The sequence below is a fragment of the Piliocolobus tephrosceles genome, chromosome 14 (assembly GCF_002776525.5).
Source record: "Piliocolobus tephrosceles isolate RC106 chromosome 14, ASM277652v3, whole genome shotgun sequence".
Taxonomy (NCBI): domain Eukaryota; kingdom Metazoa; phylum Chordata; class Mammalia; order Primates; family Cercopithecidae; genus Piliocolobus; species Piliocolobus tephrosceles.
Window position 1 is genome coordinate 107,516,748 of NC_045447.1, and position 25,482 is coordinate 107,542,229.

The window sequence follows — 25,482 nt, forward strand, 5'->3', positions numbered from 1 at the left end:
TATTTTTTAGTAGAGACCGGGTTTCACCGTGTTAGCCAGGATGGTCTCGATCTCCTGACCTCGTGATCCACCCGTCTCGGCCTCCCAAAGTGCTGGGATTACAGGCTTGAGCCACCGCGCCCGGCCGATGCTGCCATGCTTTCTATATAGCCTGTGGAACTGTAAACCAATTAAACCTCTTTTCTCATAAATTACCCAGTCTCATGTATTTCGTTATAGCAATGCAAGAACAGGCTGATACAGAAAATTAGTATTGAAAAGTGTGGCATTGGCCGGGCACGGCGGCTCAAGCCTGTAATCCCAGCACTTTGGGAGGCCAAGACAGGCAGATCACGAGGGCAGGAGATCGAGACCATCCTGGCTAACATGGTGAAACCCCGTCTCTACTAAAAAATACAAAAAACTAGCCGGGCGAGGTGGCGGGCACCTGTAGTCCCAGCTACTCGGGAGGCTGAGGCAGGAGAATGGCATAAACCTGGGAGGCGGAGCTTGCAGTGAGCTGAGATCCGGCCACTGCACTCCAGCCTGGGTGGCAGAGCAAGACTCCGTCTCAAAAAAAAAAAAAAAAAGAAAAGTATGGCATTGGTATAAAGGTACCTGAAAACATGGAAGCAGCTTAGGAATTGGGTAACAGGCAGAGGTTGGAAGAATGTGGAGGGCCCAGAAGAAGACAGGAAGATGAGGAAAAATTATAACATCCTAGAGACTTGTGAAATTGTTGCAACCACAATGCTGATAGTGATATAGAAAATGAAGTCCAGGCAGAGGAGGTCTCATACAAGAATAAGAAAGTTATTGGGAACTGGAGTAAAGGTCACTTTTGCTATACTTTAGCAAAGAACTTGGCTGTACTGTGCTCCTGCTGTAGGGATCTGTGGAACTTTAAACTCGAGAGTGATGATTTCGGTTATCTAGTGGAAGAAATTTCTTGTTTGTTTGTTTGTTTGTTTGAGACAGTCTCAGTCTGTCACCCAGGCTGGAGTGGATCTCGGCTCACTGCAGCCTCCGCCTCCCAGGTTCAAGCGATTCTTATGCCTCAGCCTCCCAGGTAGCTGGGATTACAGGCATGCACCACCATACCCAGCTAATTTTTGTATTTTTAGGAGAGACAGGGTTTCACCATGTTGGCCAGGCTGGTCTCGAATTGACCTCAAGTGATCCATTGCCTTGGCCTCCCAAAGTGCTGGGATTACAGACATGAGCCACAACGCCCAGCCTTGGAAGAAATTTCTAAGCAGCAAAGCATTCAAGATGTTACCTGGATGCTTCCAAGTACCTGTGTTCATATGTGTGAGCAAAGAAATGGCCTGAAACTGGAACTCGTATTTAAAAGGGAAGCAAAGCAAAAAATTTTGGAAAATTTGTGGCCTGGCCATGTGGTAGAAAAGAAAAGCTCATTTTCAGGGGAGGAATTCAAGCAGGCTACAGAAATTTGCATAAGTAAAAAGGAGCCAAATGCTAATAACAGAGATAATGGGGAAGAGCCCTTCAGAGAAATTTGTGGCAGCCCCACCCATCACAGGCTAGGAGGACTAAATGGTTTTGTGGGCCAGTCCCAGGGTCCCACTGTCCTGCACAGCCTCAGGACACTGCTCCCTGCATCCCACCCACTCCACCTCCAACCATGGCCCAAAGGAGCCCACGTACAGCTCTGGCTGCTGCTTCAGAGGGTGAAAACCATAAGCCTTGGTGGCTTCTACTTGATGTTAAGCATGTGGGTTCACAGAGTGCAAGAGTTGAGTCTTGGGAGTCTCCACCTAGATTTCAGAGGATGTATGGAAAAGCCTGGATGGTCAGGCAGAAGCCTGCTGCAGGGGCATAGCACTCATGGAGAACCTGTACTAGGGAAGTGCAGAGGAGAAATGTGGAGTTGGGGCCCCCACACAGAGTCCTTACTGGGGCACTGCCTAGTGGAGCTGTGAGAAGAGGGCCACCATCCCCCAAACCCAGAATGGTAGAGCCACTGATAGCTTGCACCATACGCCTGGAAAAGCTGCAAGCACTCAACACCAGCCTGTGAGAGTAGCCATGGGGGCTGACCCCCGCAAAGGCACAGAGGCGGAGCCTCCCAAGGCATTAGGAGCCCACCCTTATACCAGTGTGCCCTGGATTTGAGACATTCAGTCAAAAGATATTATTTTGGAGCTTTAAGATTAATAATTGCCCTTCTGGGTTTCAGACTTGCACATGGCCTGGAGACCCTTTCTTTTGGCCAATTTCTTCCTTTTGGAACATCAGTATTTACCCAATGCCTGTACCCCCACTGTATCTTGGAAGAAACTCATTTGGTCTTTATTTTACAGGCTTATAGGTGGAAGGGACTAGCCTTGTCTCCGATGAGATTTTGGACTTTGACTTTTGAGTTAATGCTGGAACAAATTTAGACTCTGGGGGACTGTTGGGAGGGCATGATTGTATTTTCCAATGTGAGTAGGACATGAGATTTGGAGGGGCCAGGGGTGAAATGATATAGTTTGGATGTCCTCACCCAAATCTCATCTTGAATTGTAATCCCCAATGTTGGAAGTGGGGCCTAGTGGGAAGTGATTGGATCATGAGAAGCAGAGTTCTCATGAATGGTTTAGCACCATCCCAGCCTCAGTACTCTATAGTGAGTGAGTTCTCACAAGATCTGGTTGTTTAATAGTGTGTAGTACCTCCCTCTTCTCTCTCTTCCTCCTGCTCCGGCTTTGTCTTCTGCCATAAGTAAAAGCTCCCCAAGGCCTCCTCAGAAGCAAATGCTGACATGATTTCTGTACAACCTGTGGAACTGGGAACAACTTAAACTTCTTTTATTATAAATTATCCAGTCTCAGGTATTTATTTATTTATAGCAATGTGAGAACGGACTGATACAAATACCTTGTTAAGACGTAAATATTATCCAAAGTAATCTACAGAAGAAATGCAATTTCTGTAAAAATTCCAACAGTCTTTCTTTTTTTTTTTTTTTTTTTTTTTTTTGAGACAGAGTCTTGCTCTGTCACCCAGGCTGGAGTGCAATGGCACCTCACTGCAAGCTCCGCCTCCTGGGTTCATGCCATTCTCCTGCCTCAGCTTCCCAAGTAGCTGGGACTACAGGCGCCCGCCACCAGGCCTGGCTAATTTTTTTTTTTTTTTTTTTTTTTTGTATTTTTAATAGAGACAAGGTTTCACCGTGTTAGCCAGGATGGTCTCGATCTCCTGACCTCATGATCCACCTGCCTCGGCCCCAATAGTCTTTCTTTACAGAAATGGAAAAGAGATTTTCTAATCAGCCTGTGCAACCTTTGTATATGTAAAGACCACAAACTTACATGAACATAGATGATATAGTTTGGCTCTGTGTCCACACCCAAATCTCATGTTAAATTGTAATCCCTGTGTGTTGGAGGAGGGGCCTGATGGGAGGTGACTGAATCATGGGGCCGGATATTCCACTTGCTATGTTCATTAGAGTGAGTTCTCACGAGATTTGGTTGTTTGGAACTGTGTAGCACCTGCCCCTTGGCTCTCTCTCTCTCCTGCTCTGACACGTAAAGACGTGCTCTCTTCCCCTTTGCCTTTGGCCATGACTGTAAGTTTCCTGAGCCCTCCCAGGCATGCTTCCTATAGAACCTGCAGAACTATGAGTCAATTAAACCTCTTTTTTTTGTAAATTACCTATTTTCAGGTAGCTCTTTATAGCAGTGTGAGAATGGACTCATACAGTATAATAACTTATTTGAATATTGTTCAAGTGAGCCCTGAGGAGTCTTCTAGACTAGGGATCAGAAAACGATGGTCTGCAGGCCAGTCTGGCTCACTACTTGTTTTTGTGTGATGCATGAGCCATACAAAAAGTGTAACGTAAATATCCATGGGTCCATATAGATATAAATAAATGTTTCAACAAGAAATAAGTGGGGAGATTAGATAAATTGCCTATACAGAATAATTCCAGATTAATTTATGTAGCTAATTCCCTCTCCCCGCCACCCAAATGGGGGATGCACTTAGTAACTTGCTTCCAAAAAGTAGAGTATTGAAGTGAGTTTGTGGGGACAGAGAATAAGTTTACAGTGAAAAAATCCTGACAAACCCTACCTCAGCCATGTGATCAAGGTTCACTTCCTCAGTAATGTTGGAAGCATGTTGATAGCATGTATCCGTGATATATTGTGATGAGAATGCCACTTTACTTCTGCAGCCTCCCTCTCCAAACCCCTAATCCCAGACTAACTATGAGAAAAACATCAGGCAACCCCAAATTGAAGGACATTCTGCAAAAAGTCTGGGAAGTTCTTCTCAAAACTACCAAGGTGATCAAGGACAAGGGAAGTCTGAGGAACTGTCATAGACCAGAGAAGGCTAAGGAGACAGAATGAATAAATGTAATGTGGCATCTTGAATTGGATCCTGGAACAGAAAAAAGACATTGAGGAAAAATTAATGAAAGCCAAACAAAGCATCACGTGTAGTTAATAACAATGTGCCAATGTTGGTTTCTTAGTTGTGATACAAGTACCATGGGAAACTGGGTCAGGAGTATACAGTGATTCTCTGTACAATCTTTGCAACTTTTCTTAACCTACAAATACTATTTTTTTAAGTTTATTTTTAAGAAAGTTTTAAGGTATATATTAGACTGAATATTTGTGTCTCCACAAAATATTTATGTGTTGAAGTCCCAAACTCCATGTGACTATATTTGGAGATGGGACCTGTGAAGAAGTGATTATGGTTAAATGAGCTCATAGTAGGGGTGTGCTCATAATCTGATAGGGCTGGTGCCTTTATAAGAAGAGAAAGATACCAGAGGTCTTTCTCCACCATGTGAGGACACAAGAAGGTGGACATTTACAAGACAAGAAGACAGCCCTCCCCAGGAATTAACCCTGGGACTTTTATCCTCTAGAACTGTGAGAATAAAATTTCTGTTGTTTAAGCCACTCAGTCTGTGGTATTTTGCTATGGCAGCCTGAGCTGACAAATATGAGATGCATGACTGTACTATGGTGGGGGTGTGCACAGGATGCTACTAGAACACTACGAAAGAAATACAATAATACATTATAAACTTCTGATGGTACTATACACGACAGCCTCTGAAATATTCACCCAAAACTGGAACCTGAATCACATCGAACTATAAGTTTAACAGAGGACCAAGAATCACTTTGAAGACAACATGGAGATGCAACCAGAATAATCACTCTCTAAGAAGCTATACAGGACAAATGACCTGCGTTCTTCAATAAATAAATTACAAGGGAGAGACTAGGAAGGAATCAATACACTGAAAAGGACCTATCCACCAAATACAATGTGTAGACCTAGTTAGGATCCTGATAAGAATAAACTATTGTAAAACAGCAATGACAACAGCTAGATATTTTATTATATTAAAGAATGATAATCATTTGCTGTTTGTTTGTTTTTGAGATGAAATCTCACTCTGTGCTGGAATACAGTGGCGTGATCTTGGTCCTTACTGGGGCACTACTTGGCTCACTGCAACCTCCGCTTCCCAGGTTCAAGCAATTCTCCTGCCTCAGCCTCCTGAGTAGCTGGGATTACAGGCGCACACCACCATGCCCGGCTAATTTTTGTATTTTTAGTTGAGATGGGGTTTCACCATGCTGGCCAGGCTGGTTTCAAACTCTTGACCTCAAGTGATCCATCCGCCTTGGCCTCCCAAAGTGCTGAGATTACAAGCATGAGCCATCGCACCCGGCCTATCATTTGTTTTTAAAATTCATAAAGTTTAAAGATACAAACAGAGCTATTGGCAAATAAAATAATGCAGTGTGGGCAATTTGTTTCAAAATTGGTAGAGGGAAGTGTCCTCATAAGATCAGGACTTAGGCAGAGAAGTGAACTGAGTTACAGATGAAACAAAGTTGGCCATCGATTTATTGTTGTTAAAGCTGGGTGATGAATACATTGGGATTCGTTATTCTATTTTCTCTATGTTTTAATACCTTCGAAATTTTCCATGATACAAAGCTAGAAAACAGCAATATGTATAACATTATTTTGAAAAAACTTACATAAACTATATATGACCTCCCCTTCCAGCCAAGATGGAGTAACAGAAACTGGACTTACCTCCCTTCTGAAACAAGCAAACACACACAATGACAAAAACAATAGTATATAAGACACTGGACCTCAAGCAATGAAAGACAGTGATCCCTGAGAGATGAGAAAAAACACTGTGAACTGCACAATCACCACAGCTTACCACCCTGAGAACACTTCCAGACTGTGGCAAAGAGAGAACAGAGGCAGAGCCTGGAAGATTCCTACACTTGAGAAGATGGAGCTGAGGGCCTGGGAGACCAAGGCAACTTGAGTTGATGAAGCAGAGTCCAGAGAGGAGAGAGACGCACTAGCAAAAACTCCCAAGGATCTGCAGAGAGACACCCTGGAGTGTTCAGATGAGTACTGATCACTTCATTCATGAGGAAATTACCATGTTAACCAACTGAGAAAAGAAAAAGGTGATAATCTTAAGACATAGAAAAAGCATTTGATGAAATCCAACAAGATTCTTGATAAAAATTCTTAGCAAGTTTGTAATGCGAACTTTCTCAACCTGGTAAAGGACAGCTACAGAAAACCTACAGGCACCATCGTACCTAGTAATGATGAAAGACTGGACGCTGATCCAATAGGATCAGGAGCAATTCCAAAATGCATGCTCTTGCCACTCCTATCCAGCATTGCTCTGGAGGTTCTTACCAGTGCAATTGTTACAGTGGGTAGCCAGTCAGACATGAGCAGGGCAGGAGAGGCACCCCCACCAGGAATGTCAGGCCACCATCAGGTGATGGCCAGGCAGTTATTAAACTGTCTCTCTGAAATAATTATTGGTTGCAGCCAGTGCCAGGGAAAGGCAGTTTCCCAATAGATAGAAACACCTAAAACTGGTGATCAGCAGCTTCCCGATAAGGTCTCGAGTTGGAAGAGTGGGCTCAAGCATGTGCACTAAGAGACAAAATGGTGGAGTTTAACTGGCATATGACCTTCCTCTAGGAATGCTACACTCATAGAGGAAAAACACCTGAAGTGAGCATGCATATGACTCCAGTAAACACACTGCATGCGTGGCCTCTCCCAAGCGCTAGCAGGCCACTGCACATGCGGACAGCCTGCCCCAAGGGAAGAATCAGGGGAGAAGTAGTGCATGACCCCGGAAGTATGCCAGTGTATAAAACCCTAAGTCAAAGGTCTAACTGTGCACTTGAATCTCTCAAGTCGCCCCCCTGGCCCTCTTCCAAGTGTACTTCTTTTCATTCCTGCTCTAAAGCTTTTTAATAAACATTCTCTCCTGCTCTAAAACTTGCCTCCGTCTCTCATTCTGCTTTATGCCCCTCACTCAAATTCTTTTGAGGAGGCAAGAATTGAGGTGGCTGCAGACCTGTACAGATTTGCCGCTGTTAACATAATCAGGCAAGAAAAAAAATAAAAGACATGGAGAATAGAAAGTAAAACCATTTTTATTCTCAAACATGATTGTCTATGTAGAAAAGCTGATGGGATCTAGAAAAATAAAGCTACCAAATCAAATGAGTGAGCTTAGCAAAGCAGAGGGATACAAGGTCAACATACAAAAAAAATCAACTGTGTTTCTATAAAGTGGCAAGGAACAATCCAAAATCGAAATTGAAAAAACAATGTCCTTTACCATAGCATCAAGAAGATAAAATACTAGGGATAAGTCTGCCAGAAAATGTGAAAGACCTGTTGTATTCATTTCCTAGGGCGGTCATAACAAATTACCACCAACTTGGTGGCTTAAAACAGCAGTTTATTTTCTCACAGTGCTGGAGTCCAGAAGTCTGTCTGACATCAAGGTGCTGGTAGGGCTGCAGTACTTGCAAAAACTCTGAGGAACAGTCTGTTCTTTGCCTCTTTCTGCTTCTGTTGGCTTCAGATGTTCCTTGGTATTTCTTGGCTTGTAGCCCCATCATTCCAATCTCTGCCTCCATCTTCACGTCACCTTCTCCTCCCCCTCTCTTTCTCCTCTGTATCTCTCTTACAAAAACATGTCTTTGGATTTAGAGCCCGTCTGGAGAATTCCAGGTGATCTCTGCATCTTGAGACATTTAATTATACCTGCAGAGTTCTTTTTCCAAATAAAGTCACGTTCTTAGACCCTGGGTATTAAGACATGGCATATATTGGGGGCAGGGGCTATGATTCAACTCACTACACCCATACACTGAAAACTACAAAATACTGCTGAGAGAAATTAAACTGACCTAAAATAATGGAGACATGCACCTTGTCCATGAGTCAAAGGATTCAAGATTGTTAGAATGTCAACTTCCCCCCATAATTGACCTATATATTCATTGCTAATCAACATTCAAGCTGGCTTTTCTTGTAGAAATTGACAAGCTGATTCTAAAGTTCATGTGGAAAGGCAAAGGATCTAGAACGACCAAGACAACTTTGAAAAAGAACAAAATTGGGGGGCTAACACTAACTGATTTCAAGAACTATAAAACTACAGTAATCAATACTGAGTGGTTTTGGTACATAGATAGATTACTGGAACAGAATAATAATTCTAGAAAAAGACCCATGCATATATGGACACATGATTTCTGACAAAGGTACAAAGGCAATGGAGCAGAGAAAGGATAGTCTTTTTTGTTTTGTTTTCTTTGTTTTGTTGTTTTTTTGTAGAGATGAGGGTCTTACTGTGTTGACTGGACTGGGCTTGAACTCCTGCCCTCAACCATCCTCCCACATTGGCCTCCCAAAGTGCTGATATTACAGGCGTGAGCTACCTCACCTGTCTGAGAAAAGATAGTCTTTCAACAAATGGTGCTGGGACAATTGGACATTTATATACATATATAAAAGAACTTGGATGTATATCGTTCACCGTATTAAAACATCAACTCAAAAAGGATTGTAAACCTAAATGTAAAATCTAAAATTATAAAATTTTTAGAAGAAAACATGAGAGAAACATGTGTGGCCTTGGGTTAGCTCAAGATTTGTGAGATACAACACCAAAAGTACAATCCACAAGAACAGGTCGGTAAAGTGAACTACATCAAAATTTAAAATATGTTCCTCAAAAGACACTGAAAGAGAATGAAAACAAAAACAAAAAAAAAAACTTAACTGCTCCATGAGAAGAATGAGAAGACAATCCACAGAGTAGGAAAGAATCTTTGCAAAGCATGTATCTGTTAAAGGACTTGCATCCAGACTATATGAAACCTCTCAAAATTGGACAATAAGAAAAAAAGAGCAGCCCAAACTTTTAAACGTGCGAAAGATTTGAATAGACCAACAAAGATAAACAGTTGATAAATAAACACATGAAAATATGCACTATTAGTCATTAGAGGAATGCAAATTAAAACATCATTAGCTTTAGAGAAATACACACTTTAGAATGGTTAAAATTTAAAAGACAGATCATACCAAGTGTTGATGAGGATATAATGAAATGGAAACTCTTATCCACTTCCGGTGTGAATATAAAATGGCCCAATCCGTTTGGAAAATGGTTTGGCAATACCTTGTATGATCCAGCCATTCTGTCGAGGCATTTGAACCTGAGTGACTCCATCTTGAATAGGAACTGGGTAAAATGAGGCTGAGACCTACTGGGCTACATTCCCAGGAGGTTAAGGCATTCTAAGTCACAGGATGAGACAGGAGGTAGGCACAAAATACAGGTCATAAAGACCTTGCTGATAAAACAGTCTGCAGTAAAGAAGCCGGCTAAAACACCACATCAAGATGGCAACAAGAGTGACTGCTGGTCCTCCTCACTGCTACACTCCCACCAACGCCGTGACAGTTTACAAATGCCATGGCAACGTCAGAAAGTTACCCTATATGGTCTAAAAAGGGGAGGCATGAATAATCCACCCCTTGTTTAGCATATCATCAAGAAATAATCATAAAAATGGGCAACCAGCAGCCCTTGGGGCTGCTCTGCCTATAGCATAGTCCTTCTTTTATTCCTTTACTTTCTTAAACTTGCTTTCACTTTACTCTATGGACTTGCCTCAAATTCTTTCTTGCTCAAGATCTAAGAACCTTCTCTCTTGGGGTCTGGATCAGGACCGCTTTTCTATAACAATTCCACTCCTAGGCATTTAGCCAAAAGAAAAAAAAATACATACGTCCCTAGAAAGACTTATACATGAGCAGCTTTATGTGGAATAGCCAAAAACTGTAAATAACACAAACATCCATGAACAGGTGAACAGATAAACTAATTGTGATTATAAAAATAGGTGAAATACTAGTTAGCAATTTAAAAAGAATAAACTATTGATACATGCAACAGGAATGAATTTCAACCTAATTATGCTGAGTGAAAGACTCTAGACAAAAAAAAAAGAATTCTATACTGTGTGATTTCATGTATATGAAACGCTGGAAAATACAAAGTAATCTGTAGTGACAGATAGCTGATCTGTGGTTTCCTGGAGGTGGGGAAGGGAGAGGAAGGAGGCATGGCCATAACTAAAAAGCAGGTTAGTTGCTTGCCACACATGGTGTCCAATTAACAAAGTGAGATCTGGTACAAAAAAAAGTCAGTTTATTCCGGAGCTGCCTTATGGAAAGAGGCACAAAGCGCCATGACTTTAAATGTGCTGCTTCACTTTTGGAGCAGAAAAGTTTTATAAGGTAGGAGGTGGGCCGCGCGCGGTGGCTAACGCCTGTAATCCCAACACTTTGGGAGGCCGAGGTGGGCGGATCACAAGGTCGGGAATTCAAGACCAGCCTGGCCAACATAGTGAAACCCCATCTCTACTAAAAATACAAAAATTAGCTGGGCATGGTGGTGTGTTCCTGTAGTCCCAGCGGAGGCTAAGGCAGGAGAATTGCTTGAACCGGAACCCAGGAGGCGGAGGTTGCAGTGAGCTGAGATCGCACCACTGCACTCCAGCCTGGGCGACAGAGCGAGACTCCGTCTCAAAACAAAAAGGCAGGGGGTGAAGTGTACATGAGCAGGGGGTCCCACTGCTAGTTTGGTGCCTTATCTATCCAACAGTTGAGTTGGCACTTTCCTGGACAGAAATAAGTTGTAAAGGTGGCCACACCAGTATGCTTTTGACATGCCCTCTGCATGGGTACAAGTTCCAAGGCAACCCCTGGAGGTGAGAGTTCCATGGGGTATACTTCAGTCTGCAAATCAACTGTGGACTGTCAAGGAGAGATCCTCTTGGAGCATTGCCCTGTAGGGAGTGTCTGGTGAGGGGAGGTGAAGATTATATTTGCATTTCTGAAGGCCAAAGTAGGAAGCGGGAAGCAGAGAGGGAAAGAAAAAGAAAGAAAGAAGAGAAAAAAATTTTTTTAAAACTATCTCTTGACTGGGCAAGGTGACTTATGCCTGTAATCCCAGCACTTTGGGAGGCCAAGGCAGGCAGATCACTTGAGACCAGGAGTTCAAGACTACCCTGGCCAACATGGTGAAACCCCCATTCTCAACTAAAAATACAAAAATTAGCCGGGCAAAGTGGCACATGCCTGTAGTCCCGGCTACTCGGGAAGCTGAGGCAGGAGAATCGCTTGAGCCCAGGAGGCGGAGGTTGCAGTGAGCCAAGATCACGCCACTGCACTCCAGCCTGGGCAACAGGGTGAAACTCTGTCTCAAATAAATAAATAACCGCCTGACCATCACCTGATGGTTGCCTGACATTCCCTCGCACCCCTGTAGGCCCTCTCCTGCCCTGCTCGTGTCTGCCTGCCTACCTGCTGTAACATAACGATGGTGGTTTTCTCTGGGGAGGGCCCTGGGAAGGGCTGTTATAAACAAGGGGAACTTGACCTTTAACTATCATTTGAGTTTTTGTGGCACAAATGTGCCGACGTATTAACTGTGTTATTTTTTAAAGTTAGAAAAAAATTTTCCAGCTCACAACTGAGCTCTGATGTTTGTGGATTCTGAATCTTCAGCAAACCTCTATGAGTTGTAATATTTTTACAGTAGGAGCTTTGTTTTTACAATCTAAAATATCTTTAAATGAACTGAAATTTATTTTTATTTAAAATGTTTTTCCTAAGAATTTCTAAAGGACTGTGTTTGGAAAAATCTGCTTTTTAACAGATGTCTTACATTCCCTCCTCAGTCCTGTCTCTAAATATTACTTGGTAAAAGTAACACACTATTTTTCTAGACTCTGACTAATGTTTTTTTGGGTTTTTTTTTTTTTTTTTTTTTTTTTTGGCCACCGCCCATTTAGAACTCAACCTCTATTACCAGATGTTTGTCTTCCTGCTTTCTATATTTAAAAGTCACAGATGAGATTTAGCTGGTATAGCCACATAATTATTTTTTGTCAACAATTTAAGGTTTTGATAATCGACATGGGCAAACTAATTTGAAGACCAAAACAAAACCAAAAAAATCATGATTTAATTAAAGAGCTTAGGAAAGATTTCAGCCCGTCTGACTTCCGCAGGGCAGGCCAGGAGGTCAGAATGGCGCTCAGAAGTCCTCCTCCGCAGGAATTCTAACCGGGAGCGCCTGCTGGCCACTGCCCAGAAACTGAGTCATGAAGAAACCCCGCGTGTAAAATAATCCTTCAGGCAAATGGGAAACGGTACCTTCGAATGGACTGTATCAGAGCCATGGACTCGAGATTTGAATGAAATATGGAGCCAGCTAAGTTCCTTCCCACTGGCTCCATTCATTCAGCACTTCACGAAGGAGCGTATTCCGAGTCCTTCCTGGACTTAGGGACACAAATGGACCGCAGACGGCGTCTGCTCCTCAGCAGTCCAGGGAGGGAGGCAAGCTGTGGGAACAGACTGCAGCCCCGGTGGCTTCTTACTGGGAACACACCAGGTCATGTGAGGCCAGGAGCCCTCTGGGAAGGCGGAGAAGGCTCCACAGAGGAGGGGACATGCCTTGTGGATTTGTGTGCAGGGAATTCTGGACAAGGAAACAATAGATCCTAGCTCTCCTGGCCTTTCATTCTGAAAAGCCAAATCATTCTTTGTCCATGGACTGTAGGGAGAAGTTGGGGTAGAAATAAAAGTCAGTGGGTCATTCTGGTGTCAAATTTCAAAGAGCCCCAACCCCCACTTTTTAAAACAGTCCACAAACAAGTGAGCAAGAAGTAGCACATTTCTTCTCTTTCTTTAAACCAACTCAGTGTAGACTTCAAGACCCCATCTCTCCCCAGGCAGGTGAAATACCTGATCTCAGTCATGCCAGGCCTCCGAGACTGTGCCACGGTCCCGAGACCATCCACAGCCCTACAGGTTGGGCCAGGTCGTCTGCTCTCCATCCCAGGGCCTAGGCTGTTGAGATGTGGAGCCTCTGGGTAGGGACCACCAGCAAAGCTGGAACACGTGTGTATCATCTCTTTAAAGGATAGAAATGTACCTAGAGGCCAGCCTTTCCAAGCATGCAGAGGACCCCTCTCCAGCTTGGCTGGGGGGTGAGAGCAGCCCTGGCATTAAGCCTGTTCCCATTCCACCATCTGCAGTGGATGGCTCTGTCCGAGGTTTTCAACCACAGACATCCTGGTAAATCAGGTTCCGGGAGTTCAGAGACCTAGCTTCTAATGTGGCACCCTCTCTTGACCCCAAGAAAATCACTTTTGTCTTTCTCTTTGTATGAAATCGGCTGGCCACACCCCCAGTCATTCAATTTGTCTACAGATTCTTGGGCAAATGTCTTTCAGCTCCAGCTCCCTGTCTCCACCCCCGCGTCAGTCTCTGGGTCTCTTTCCACTTCCCCTCACAGCCCTCATGGCCTGTCTAAAGACGCATCCTCCACATTCTTTCCCTACTTCCAAGTCCCGTGGTTTCCCTGGCTTTGTCTGACAGGTACCAAAATGGGTCCCAGCTGGAATGCAACTTGTCCCCCACAGTGGGGGCCGGTGTCCCATCATCCCACACAGCACAGCCCCCTCTCCTCTGAGACCCCACTCCTGCTGTGTTTCCACCCTTCCCCGGTGACATCTGTCCTCCTGGCCCACTTCAGAGGACCTTCTCCATGCAGTTCCCCGCACCTCAGGCCAGTGACCTTCTCTTAGTCTTTGGAGAACTTGGCAAATTCTTCTCCTCAGAGAGCACTCACTTCCTGCAGTGAGTGTGCTGCCCCAGCCGACTTCGGGCTCCTGGGAGGCAAGGGTGGCTCAGGACAAAGATTTCCTCAGACCCACAGAGCCCGCTGGTGTCCAAGTGGAGCAGAGGAGGAGGAGAATCTGCTACAGGGAGCAAGAGTGTGGAGAAAATTGCAACGAGGCAAAACCACATCAGCATCACGAACTACAGGCGGGAATGGGACAGGCTCCACAGAGTCAGGAAAGGGTCCACCTCCGTTTAAGTCGGGTGGCCTCTGGACAGGGGCGCGGGGGTGTGGGGCAGACCTCCCCTTCTCTGTCCCCCCATTTGTCCCCCCACCAGCCTGTGTCCCCTCCCTGGGTTGCACTCCCACCGCCTTTGCCCTCGTCCCTGGGTCCCCAGGCATCTGGCCTCTCTGGAACCAGTCACTGGTCATGTCTGAGGTTCCAAATCCTCTGCCCCCTCTCACCTCAGAAGCAGTGTAGACTTACTGCCCACTCCCCTCCCTTGGCCCCTCTGACTGTCCGAACCCTTTTCTGGGCCCTACTCCTCCTCCTGGCACAAGAGTCAGTGCTGCTCACACCCCTCACTGCCTCCCGGGGAGGGGTCACCCCCACTCACTGCACCCATCCTTCCCAGCCACTGCGGCCTGGGAGCTGGCATTTGCCACCCAGAGCCAAGCACAGGGCCCTGGAGCTTGTCCTGCCCCACGGCCACCAGGATGAGGGCTGGTTGTCCTGCCGCCTCCCGTACCTCTCTGTTTCATTTCCATCTGTAAAAGGCAGTGCCAAGAATGGTGGTTGTCAGAAGCTACAGGGAGAGGAATGGGGAGTCGTTTTTCAATGGGGGACAGAGTTTCACTCTGGACTGAGCCGATAAAAACATTCTGGAGATGAATGCTGGTGTTGGTTGCACAATCATGTGAATGCATTTAATGCCACTGATCTGGACACTTAAAAATGGTTAGGATGGTAAATTTTATGTTATGCATATTTTGCTAAAATTTTTTGTTTGTTTTTTTCGAGACGGAGTCTTACTCTGTCGCCCAGGCTAGAATGCAGTGGCACCATCTTGGCTCACTGCAACCTCCTCCTCCCAAATTTAAGCAATTCTCCTGCCTCAGCCTCTGCAGTAGCTGGGATTACAGGTGCCCACCACCACCCCTGGCTAACTTGTATTTTTAGTAGAGACAAGGTTTCACCCTGTTGGCCAGGCTGGTCTCAAACTCCTGACCTCATGATCCGCCCGCCTTGGCCTCCCAAAGTGCTGGGATTACAGGCGTGAGCCACTGCACCCAGCCTACCACAGTATTTTTAAATGAGAAGAAAAGGCATTGCCCAATAGTGCTTGTTTTGCACTGTTGCTTACTGATTAAATGGGATGATGTTTGCAGAATACGAAATGCAATGCCCGCATCCAATAACAGTTCCATGAATGACCTCTAAATTATCTCTAGATCTTCAGTCACAGTCTCCAGTTGCCTGCTAGACACTCCCACGTATCCTTCATACCTCACCTTGGGGCAAATGAAGTGCCCACTGGGGCTGACGCACCCAAGAGCAGAGCCCAGACTGAATCCCACTCTCGTTACCCCTCAGCCTGTTCTCCACGCACAGGCGCCTGACGGAGGGAACGAGTAGAACGAGACAGGCCTGGCCAGTGCAGCTCCCAGAGTGGTCCCCACTTGGAAAGTGGGGTGCAGAAAATAAGAGTCAGGATTTAGAAACTCTGTGCCAATCTGACAGTGTCTGATGAATAGAATAAAGTTGGGTTTGTATTCTGGATGTCTTTCAAAAATATTTTCCAGTAGTTTATCTTTACTTTATGACAGTGTTGATCAGTGTTACATTAGAAATTTTTAAAACGAGACCAGGCACCATGGTTCACGCCTGTGATCCCAGCACTTTGAGAGGCCAAGGTGGATGGATCACTTGAGGCCAGAAGTTCAAGACCAGCCTGGCCAACATGGTGAAACCCCATCTCTACTAAAAATACAAAAATCAGCCAGGTGTGGTAGCCGGTGCCTGTAATCCCAGCTACTAAGGAAGCTGAGGCAGGAGAATCGCTTGAACCGAGGGGGTAGAGGTTGTAGTGAGCCAAGATTGCGCCATTGCACTCCAGCCTGGGTGACAAGAGCAAAACTCTGTCTCAGAAAAAAAAAAAAAAAAAAGAAGAAGAAAAAGAAAGAAAGGAAAAGAAATTTTTAAAAAGAACTAGCCCTTTACCATAGATAGTTTGAGAAGCCCCAAGCTAGGCTGTGCCAGGATAACAGATCAATTCCTAAATCTCAGTGGCTTAACCAACAATAGCCTGCTTCTTGTTTGAATTCCCATGGGGCAGGCTAGGTGGCTCTCCCCAGGTCCAGAACCCAAGGCCCGGGGTTGCTGTGCAGGGGACAGTGGACAGAGGAGGCTGGAGCTTAACTGCCCGCCTGCTGCTATGTGTCCTAGGACCAGAAGGACCATACAGCCTGGGGGAGGCTGAGAAACACAGCACAGCCAGTGGATAGTGGGTGACACGAGGCTCTGCCACCATGTAGACCTGAACCTGGGCCCTGCTCCTGGGATCTGGGTTTCTGTAAAGAGGCTGGTCTTCGCTGTCATTAGGTGCCTGAGTCTTAAAGGCAAAGGGCCATCTTTGGCCCCTGTCTGTCTGTTTTTACAGGACCTGCCCTCAGGCAGCCCCCAGCCCAGCCCCATAGCTTCCCATCTCCTGCAAACTATCAAACACATACTGCATCTCTTCAGTGCCCAAGAAACTGTGAACACTCTTGTTAAACCAGACTACTCACTATCTTCACATTGTTCAGCTCCTCGCCTTGGCTCTAAACAGTTCCTTTTCTGGAATCCACCTCTCCTCACACTTGCATGTCCAAGCACGACCCATCCTTCAAGCCTCAGCTCAAATGCCAAGTCTTCCAGGAAGGCTTGTGCACAAGCCAAGAATGAGCATTAGATCACCCAACTGATAGTGGCTTAAGTAACAAAGACATTTCTCTTACCAGAAGTCTCCAGCAAGGTGGTTCCAGGTTCTTTCAGCAGCTCACTGATGTCAAGGTCAATGGTCTGGATCAGCATCTGTGCTGACCTTCAGGGCTATACTTCTTGGTCACAAGACAGCTGCTGTAGTGCCATGATCACATCGTTGCACAACTGCAGTCAAGGCAGAAAGGAGGAGAGATAGCAGGAAAAAAAAAATTGGGCAGTTTTCTTTTTTTATTATAGAGGGAAGCATTTCCTAGTAAACCTTGTAGCAAAATTCCCCTGCCATCTCATTGGTGAGTACTTGTCCATGTAGCCAAACCTGCCCTAAATGTTGGGTGACTGGGATAGTATCTGGCCTGGGGGATGACCTTTACGTAATGGTCTCGTCCATCATGGACCTGTCTTAGGAGTTAAGAGCAGCCAGGGTTCTCCTAGAAAGACAGAAGGCAGCCGGGTGCAGTGGCCTATGCCTGTAATCCCAGCACTTAGGGAGGCTGAGGTGGGCAGATCACTCGAGGTCAGGAGTTCGAGATCAGCCTGGCCAACATGGTGAAACCCCATCTCTACTAAAAATACAAAAATTAGCTGGGCGTGGTGGCGGGCACCTGTAATCCCAGCTACTCAGGAGGCTGAGGCAAGAGAATTATTTGAACCCAGAGGCGGAGCTTGCAGTGAGCCAAGACTGCACCACTGTACTCCAGTCTGGGCGATAGAGCAAGACTCAGTATCAAAAAAAAAAAAAAAAGAAGGCAATGGCTCTAGTAGAGTCAGCAACAGACAGAGGCTGCCACGCCTTCCCCATCCTTTCTGTTTCCACTTGCAAGTAGTCTTGTATTCTCTAAATGTTTACAGCTACTTATCTCTCATGGCTCATATTTCCTACCTTTTCATTATCAGTTAGGATTGCAAACGTGGCTTTTAATGACTTTGTTGTTCTCACATAACAATAGGTTGGAGAGAAGTGAGCATTAACATGGGTCCAGCAGTTCACTGATGTCAGCGTCCGTATTGTGATTCTCTTGGTGGTTTCCCTCATGGTTACAAAACGGCTGCTGCAACTCCAGCTTTTGAGTCTTCACACAAGGTGGAAAGATATGGGGAGTTGTGGTGAAATTTGCATGTTTCTTTTTTCAGGAGTGCAAAAAATTTGCATGTTTGTTTTTTCAGGCATGCAGACTTCAACACGTTTCACTGGACAAAAGCATATCACATGACCACCCTTTGACGTTAGGCTGATGAGGGGAGCGAGCGGTCAGTGTTTCTGGCCTTGATGGACGATAGTTAGGGATGCCATGACTGGTGGGCCAGCTGGGATGCCTGCGACTCTCCTTCTGTATCTGTCTTCTCCGTTGGACTGAGAGTTCTGTGAGAGCAGGGATATTGCCATATTTCTTTTTATTATTATTAGTATTTATTTTGTGTAGAGACAGGGTCTTGCTATGTTGCCCAGGCTAGTCTTGAACTTCTGGGCTCAAGCAATCCTCCTGCCTCAGCCTCCCAAAGTGCTGGGAGTGCAGGCATGAGCTACTGAGCCCAGCCGATTTCTTATTTATGACTTGGACCTGATTATACAGGAGTGTTGTGGTAAGTAACTGGGACAGCACATGCTGAGAACTCATATGTGCTGAGCCCTCCAAGAGTGGCTGTCACCACCATGAACAAGGAACGGTCACAGCACCTTCAGCCCCCCAGGGCCCATCTTGTGTCTTGAACACACTTGATGCTGGGTGCCTGTGTGCTGAATGGGGGCTGAAAGTGTTGGGTGTAGGTTTTCGCTCCTTCCTCCCTGCTCCCCATGGTCTCATGAGAATATCTAGCAGTGTAACACACCCATCCTTTTTTTGTGTGTTTGATATGGAGTCTCGCTCTTTCACCCAGGCTGGAGTGCAGTGGCGTGATCTCGGCCCACTGCAACCCCCATCTCCCAGGTTCAAGCGATTCTCCTGCCTCAGCCTCCTGAGTAGCTGGGATTACAGGCATGTGCCACCATGCCTGGCTAATTTTTGTATTTTTTAGTAGAGACGGGGTTTTACCATGTTGGCCAGGCTGGTCCCAAACTCCTGACCTCAGGTGATCCACCCGCCTCGGCCTCCCAAAGTGCTGGGATTACAGGCGTGAGCCACCACGCCTGGCCACACCCATACATTTTACCATGAACCTTCACATCTATAGGACAACTTCATCCATGAGGCAACATAGCCTGCCTAGCCTGCCAGGAAAAGAGAAAGAGTCATATGGAACGTGACACATTGCAGCCTTGGAAAGGTTATCCTACCTCGCTGGGCCTCAGTTTTTCTGACTTAATGAAAGCTAATTTCTTGAGCCTCTTGGGGCTGTGGAGATAAAATAAGAGATAACACATGACAATGCCGGCCCAACATGGGTGCTCAGCTGGTGCTCCTTGTTCAGACCGACTGATCCTCCAGGAGCCCGCGGACAGGCAGGCGAGACAGGCACTGGGGGCCGGGAAAGGTCAAGTCACAATCCAGAGACTGGAGATGCCCAGGGTCAGAGAACTGGAAGGGCTGAGAGATGGCCTCGTTCAACACGCATGAATGAAGGAACAGGAGAGGCCAGGAGCTACCTGCCTCAGATGGTCCAGCTATGGTAGGGGTGGCCCTATCCCCCAACTCCTCCCTGCTAACCGGAGGCCGGGATGCTGTGCCTAGGGGTAGCTGGATTTTAGTAGTTTCATCTTCTCAATTACACAGGAACACAGATTCTTTCAGTGAAGAGCCAAAAAGTAAATACTTAAGACTTTGCAGGTCATGCATGGACTCTGTTGCATATCTTTGTTTTTGTTGTTTTGTTTTTTGCTTTCTGTTTTATATAATGTCTAAAAAATGGCCGGGCACGGTGGCTCATGCCTGTAATCCCAGCACTTTGGGTGGCCGAGGTGGGTGGATCACCTGAGGTCAGGAGTTTGAGACCAGCCTGACCAACATGGTGAAGCCTCATCTCTCCTAAAAATACAAAATTAGCCAGGCATGGTGGCACATGCCTGTAATCCCAGCTACTCAGGAGGCTGAGACAGGAGAATCGCTTGAACCCAGGAGGCGGAGGTTGCAGTGAGCCGAGATCACGCCATTGCACTCCAGCCTGGACAGCAAGAGTGAAACTCCGTCTCAAAAAAAAAAAAAAAAAAGTCTAACAAATCTAAAAACCATTTTGGCACACAAGCTGCACAGAAAGGAGCTGCAGCTGAATTTGGTCTCCTGGCTCCCTGACACACTCAAGGAGCTTCCTTTCTTCATCCCCTGGAGGAAAGCCAGGCCTGGCCATGGCGCCATTGTCACGTGGCTCCCAGAGCAGTTCCGGGCCTGTTCTAGCATCTGGCCAGGGCAGCAGCCTGAAAGCCATGGACTTGCTGGGTGCAGCAGTGTCCTGCCCGTGCACATGGAGCTGCTTTCGTCGCCCGCACTGCTGCTCTCCTGCTCCCACACAACTTCTGCAAACAGTGGCTGGAGCTGATCTTGCTTTGCCAGAATTGCACCCAGGTCCAGGGACAGTTCTGCTGTCCAGCCTGTAGGAAAGTAAGAGGAAGATCAGGGCCCTTGCACTCCACGAGGAAGCAGACTTCTTTCTGGGCTGCACTCTTTGGACCCCAACCCATGGGAAAACTGGGGACGCTCGGCCCCAAAATGAAGCCTAGAAAGGCAGACCCACATCTCTGAAGGGCTGCGGGAGGGCGTCGGGGGAGGGGAGGACAGGCTTTTCCTTTAGGCTGAGAAGACCCATCGGGCCCCGCAGGGAGGAGCTACAGGAGGACGTACATTGTGGCCTAAGGTTGGAGCAACGTTCTCACAGAACAGCTTGTTCAGTATGTGCTGGGGTAGGTAGGGCCATTTCTTAGCACTTGCTAGGTGCCTTGTCACTGTGGTGGAAGATCAGAGAAGCAGCGCTGATGAGGGTTCAGACTTCTGTCCTTCAAGGAGAGATGGACCACGCATATAATGGGAGACCCCACAGTGCAGGTCTGCAATGCACCGCAGGGGACAGGAAGGCCACAGGGGAGGCGCTGCTGAGTAGAATCTAGGGGGGGACTGACGCTGATGGAGAGGGCAATCCAGGAAGAGGGGGTGGCAGATACCAAGGCCTGAGAAAGAGGACCTAAGAAAGGAGGTGTTCAAGGGTCTGGCCAGGAGATCAGGGAGGCTTGAGTATAAGGTGCTGTAGGAGACACCTGGGGCTTCAGGGTACCCACCCGAAGGGTAGGTAGGACATATTCCAGGAGGCCCTACACATCATACAAAGGGCTTTGCATTTTATCCTGTAAGCAGAGGGGAGCTAGTAACACATTTTAACCTGGAAAGGGTCATCATAACGTTGACATCTGAAAGCACAACGTCACACGCTCTCATGGAAACGCTTTGTGTAACAATTCCCTAGCTGGACTGTAGGACTCATGATTGGTGTTGCTCCAGGCCCTTTGGATATTCGTGGAAGGAAGGAAGGAAGGAAGTCTAGAAGGAATAGGTTGCAGGCAGAGGAATCCTGAGGGGCTGGAGGGCAGGCAGAGAGACAGGCACTGATCTCCCAGGCGGTCACCACCTGGCTCTTGGGGGAGGGGTGCTGTTAGGTGACTGCAGAGACAGGGGCAGCAGCTCAGAAGCACCACACATTTGGATGGATCATTTTATTTCTCAACCTGGAATTTTCACTTATTTGTACATTTATTTTTAAATCATATCAAAGAAATAGTGTAGAAAAGAGTTCATAATGAAAAGCAATGCTGCCATCCCCCCCAGTCCCACTTTCCAGAGGCCATCTCTCCTAACTTTTTCTACACATTCTTCCTGCAGTCACCACCATAGCTCTGAGTATGTGCTCATCTCGCCATTCTTCATCCACTGGTTTTAGACGCTACTGGCATTTGCTGCCTGTCCGACGACCGAGCTTCTTGTGCACAGCTCCTTCCTCATCTTCCGTCCCTGAGCAGGTCCATGGCAGCCTTAATTTCTCTATTGTGATTTTAAGTTATGCACCAAGCAACTAGAGATAATGGCACCCTCTGAAGCTCCACTTTGTAAGGGAGGCGGTCCTTGTCCCCTGCCCTGCTCTCTGGCTTCCCTCCTCCCAGGTGACAGACACACAGGCTCCTCAGACTCCGGGAGCCCGTAAGGAACCTGCAAAGGGCACAGGAAGTACGCTGGAGATCTTCGCAGAAATTTTGTTGAGCCTGGATTTGGGGTTTGGGCAGGTCATGCAGGTGCCATCCCAAGAAGGTTGAGCACGTGTAGCCAGGCATCCTCACCCTGACAGGACACAGAGGATCGAGCAGAGGGACAGTGCTGGCTGGGATACCGGCTGCACCTGCAGCCTAGAGGGGGTAGGGAAGAGCTTGAGATTGATTGAGTGGAGGCAGAGATTTGAGAGAGGAGGGCGGGAGAGGACTGGTGTGCCCAGCTCTGAAGGCAGGACCTCTGGGACATTTTCAATGCTCTTCAGTTTTCTTTGAAAAGAAAAAAGGCCCAGATCCCAGGTGCTGGCCCATTCATCTTCCCTGGAGTATTCATTCTGCTGAATTCTGGAAAAGATTTATACACCAGTGGCATTCTGTAGTGAGTGCTAGGCTGGAATTCAAACCCAGGTCCACCTCTTTTCAAGACAAGTTCTTTTCTCATTTCCGAGGGGCCAGGGAAATTCTGAGTGGGGTAGAAAAGAAATCACTTCCCTGCACTGGTTCTGTGGGGGCCAAAAGATCAGGAGATGATTGCCATTGAAAAGGTAGCTTGTTACTCACAGTTCCCGAGAGGAGGGAGCCCCCCCCACCATGCAGGGCCACATGGGGAAGCCCCAGGGTTGATCAGGAGGCAGAGGGAATGGCAGGGAACTGTGGTCCAGGGCCTTTGCTGTGGTTTCCACAGGAAGAAATGGGGAAGGGAAGGGAAGCAGGCTAAAGATTGGCTAGTGTGAATCATTTCAGTGGTCTCTGAGGCATAGGGGCTGCACCTTGGGTCTGGTAATTAGGGCAGGTGGACAGTGGCCTGCGTGTGAGGTTGGATGGTTGGGGGTGTGGGATCTGGGTTGGTTGGTTTGCATCTGAAAAGCACAGTCCCAGGTGAGATCCTTTACTCTGTCTAGGAGTTGGCTAACCCTGGGAGGGCAGGCCCCAAATGTCAAAACATCAAAATACAGACAATAAAAGACACAGTGAGACCTGGTCCTTGGTTCTCTGCACTCCACTGGCGTATCCAGCTGTACAGTCATTGACTGTGAGCATTTGTCTTACCACTGGGCTGAGTTTCTGTGGAAGACAGAGTAGGTCCTAACCAAAACTCAATGGACTGAAAGAACGCAGGTTCCAGTTTCACCTGATGGAGTTTGTAGTGACTTTCACGACAGATGCTGGGAACAGGTCCACAGCAGGGCCAGCCTGAAGTGTTATCTTGCAGGGTTCTCACAGTCACTTCTTTCTCCAGGTCTTGTCAGCCTTCCCCAGGATGTAATGTGAGTTCTTTCCTCCTCCTGGATGGTGTTTTTGTGACCAGGAAGGGACGTATTTCAACCTTCCCCAAAGATGAGGTGGCCTTTGGCCTCAGGAATTTGCCACAAACTCATGTCATCTCTGTTTTAGGACATTTATTTGAAGGGCAGGGGAACAAATGGATTGCAGAGAAACATCCGGGCTGAAAACATCCTGGAAAAGCTTAAGGAAGTCCTTGAGACACTTCACACCGAGGAGCAAAACCAGCTCGCTCAGATGTGTGAAAAGCGTGGAGAAATCATTAATCTGGTATTAAATTATACTTTTTAAAATTTTCTTTTTGCCTAACTGCCCATTCTGTCAAATTACTCAGCAACCCTATGTAGTTGAAACCAGATGTTTACTCAGGAGTATAGGAGAGGATTACTTTCCAAATCCACAACGCAATGCTAACTTTATTCTTGATTCGTAACGTGAAGCCCAGGGACGAATATGTATGTGTGTGCGCGTGCATGTGGGTGTGTGGGTGTGTGGACGTGTGTGTGTCCATGTGTGTGTGGGCAGTGTGTATGTGTTTGCGTTTATGTGGGTGCGTGTGTGCATGTGTGTGTGTATGTGTGCATGTGTGGGTGCGTGTGTGTGTGTGTGTGCACGCGTGTGTGCATGGGTGCGTGTGTGCATGTGTGCGTTGCGTGTGGGTGTGTGTGGGTGTGTGTGTGTATGTGTGTGTGCGCACGGGTGCATGTGTACATGTGTGTGAGTGCATGTGTGCGTTGCGTGTGTGCGCGCATGTGTGTGCACGGGTGCATGTGTGCATGTGTGTGAGTGCGTGTGTGCGTTGCGTGTGTGTGCGTGTGTGGGTGCCTGTGTGTGTGTGCGTGTGTGGGTGCCTGTGTATGTGCGTCTGTGGGTGCCTGTGTGTGCGTGTGTGGGTGCCTGTGTGTGCGCATGTGTGTGGGTGCCTGTGTGTGTGCGTGTGTGGGTGCCCTGCAGCCCACTGTGGGGTTGAAGGGGCCACATGTAGAAGGGGCTCAAACAGCTACAGTGATTTATGAGATTTATGAGACTCCAGCCACCCTCAGTCATCTCAGAGAGGGGGTGGGATAGGATGAGACTGGCGAACTGGCTATTCCTTGTGCTGCCTCCCGAATGGCTGGGGAGGAGTGACTCCTTTGGAGAGCCGCGTGAAATTCTGGCGTTTGGATGCTCAGCACACGTTTTCCGCACAGTGTCATATGAACCCTTGGTTGTTTCTGTGCAGTGCTCTGTACATTGTACATTTCTACACACATATCTACAGTGTGCCTTGTTACAAAACTATATGTGTTCCACAAGACACTCCACATTCCCTTGCTAAGGGATCTTCAAAGGGAATTTTGAGGTAATTTTCCCCTTTGGCACTGAGTTTAGGATGGATCCCTGTGTCAGATGGGATACCCCTTACAAAGGCTTTAATTCTTTGCTGTTGACAAAGCACATTTACAACCTTTAGCCTACTTGACTCCCCGCGCAGCCCCAGAGGGGCAGGAGAAGGCAGAGTTTCCATGTTTCATCGATTAGGTAGCATCAGCCACCGGCCTTAGGGGCCTCATCTAGGTTGCTTGTCTTTGCTAATTATCAGGTGTAAAATAAGTTGACAATTTTCTTTTTTTTTTAAGATGGAGTCTCACTCTGTCGCCCAGGCTGGAGTGCAGTGGTGTGATCTCGGCTCACTGCAAACTCCACCTCCCGGGTTCATGCCATTCTCCTGCCTCAGCCTCCCGAGTAGCTGGGACTACAGGCGCCCGCCACCACGCCCGGCTAATTTTTTTGTATTTTTAGTAGGGACAGGGTTTCACCGTGTTAGCCAGGATGGTCTCCATCTCCTGACCTCGTGATCCGCCAGCCTCAGCCTCCCAAAGTGCTGGGATTACAGACGTGAGGCACCACGTCCGGCCTCCTAAGTTGACAATTTATTTCACAGAAGTCAAAAGTATTCATGAGACTTCATAATTCTGCCGTAACTTGAAACTCGGAAGCCAACTCCCAAAGCAGAGATGTGGCTCT

General features: G+C 47.0%; 1 protein-coding gene across 3 annotated transcripts in view; it reads left to right on the forward strand.

The window, feature by feature from the left end:
• Positions 1-25,482, forward strand: part of PTPDC1 (protein tyrosine phosphatase domain containing 1) — a 134,284-nt gene that overhangs the window by 96,927 nt on the left and 11,875 nt on the right. The window contains exon 10 of one of the 3 annotated variants that reach the window (XM_023187797.2): positions 6,040-7,355. The exons of 1 other annotated variant lie outside the window; for it this stretch is intronic. In XM_023187797.2, coding sequence (XP_023043565.1) covers positions 6,040-6,102 — 63 coding nt within the window. In that variant the 3' untranslated portion in view covers positions 6,103-7,355. Of the gene's footprint in view, positions 1-4,168; positions 5,447-6,039; positions 7,356-25,482 lie in introns of those variants that run through there. One more of the 3 variants, XM_023187799.2, reaches the window with a different exon arrangement.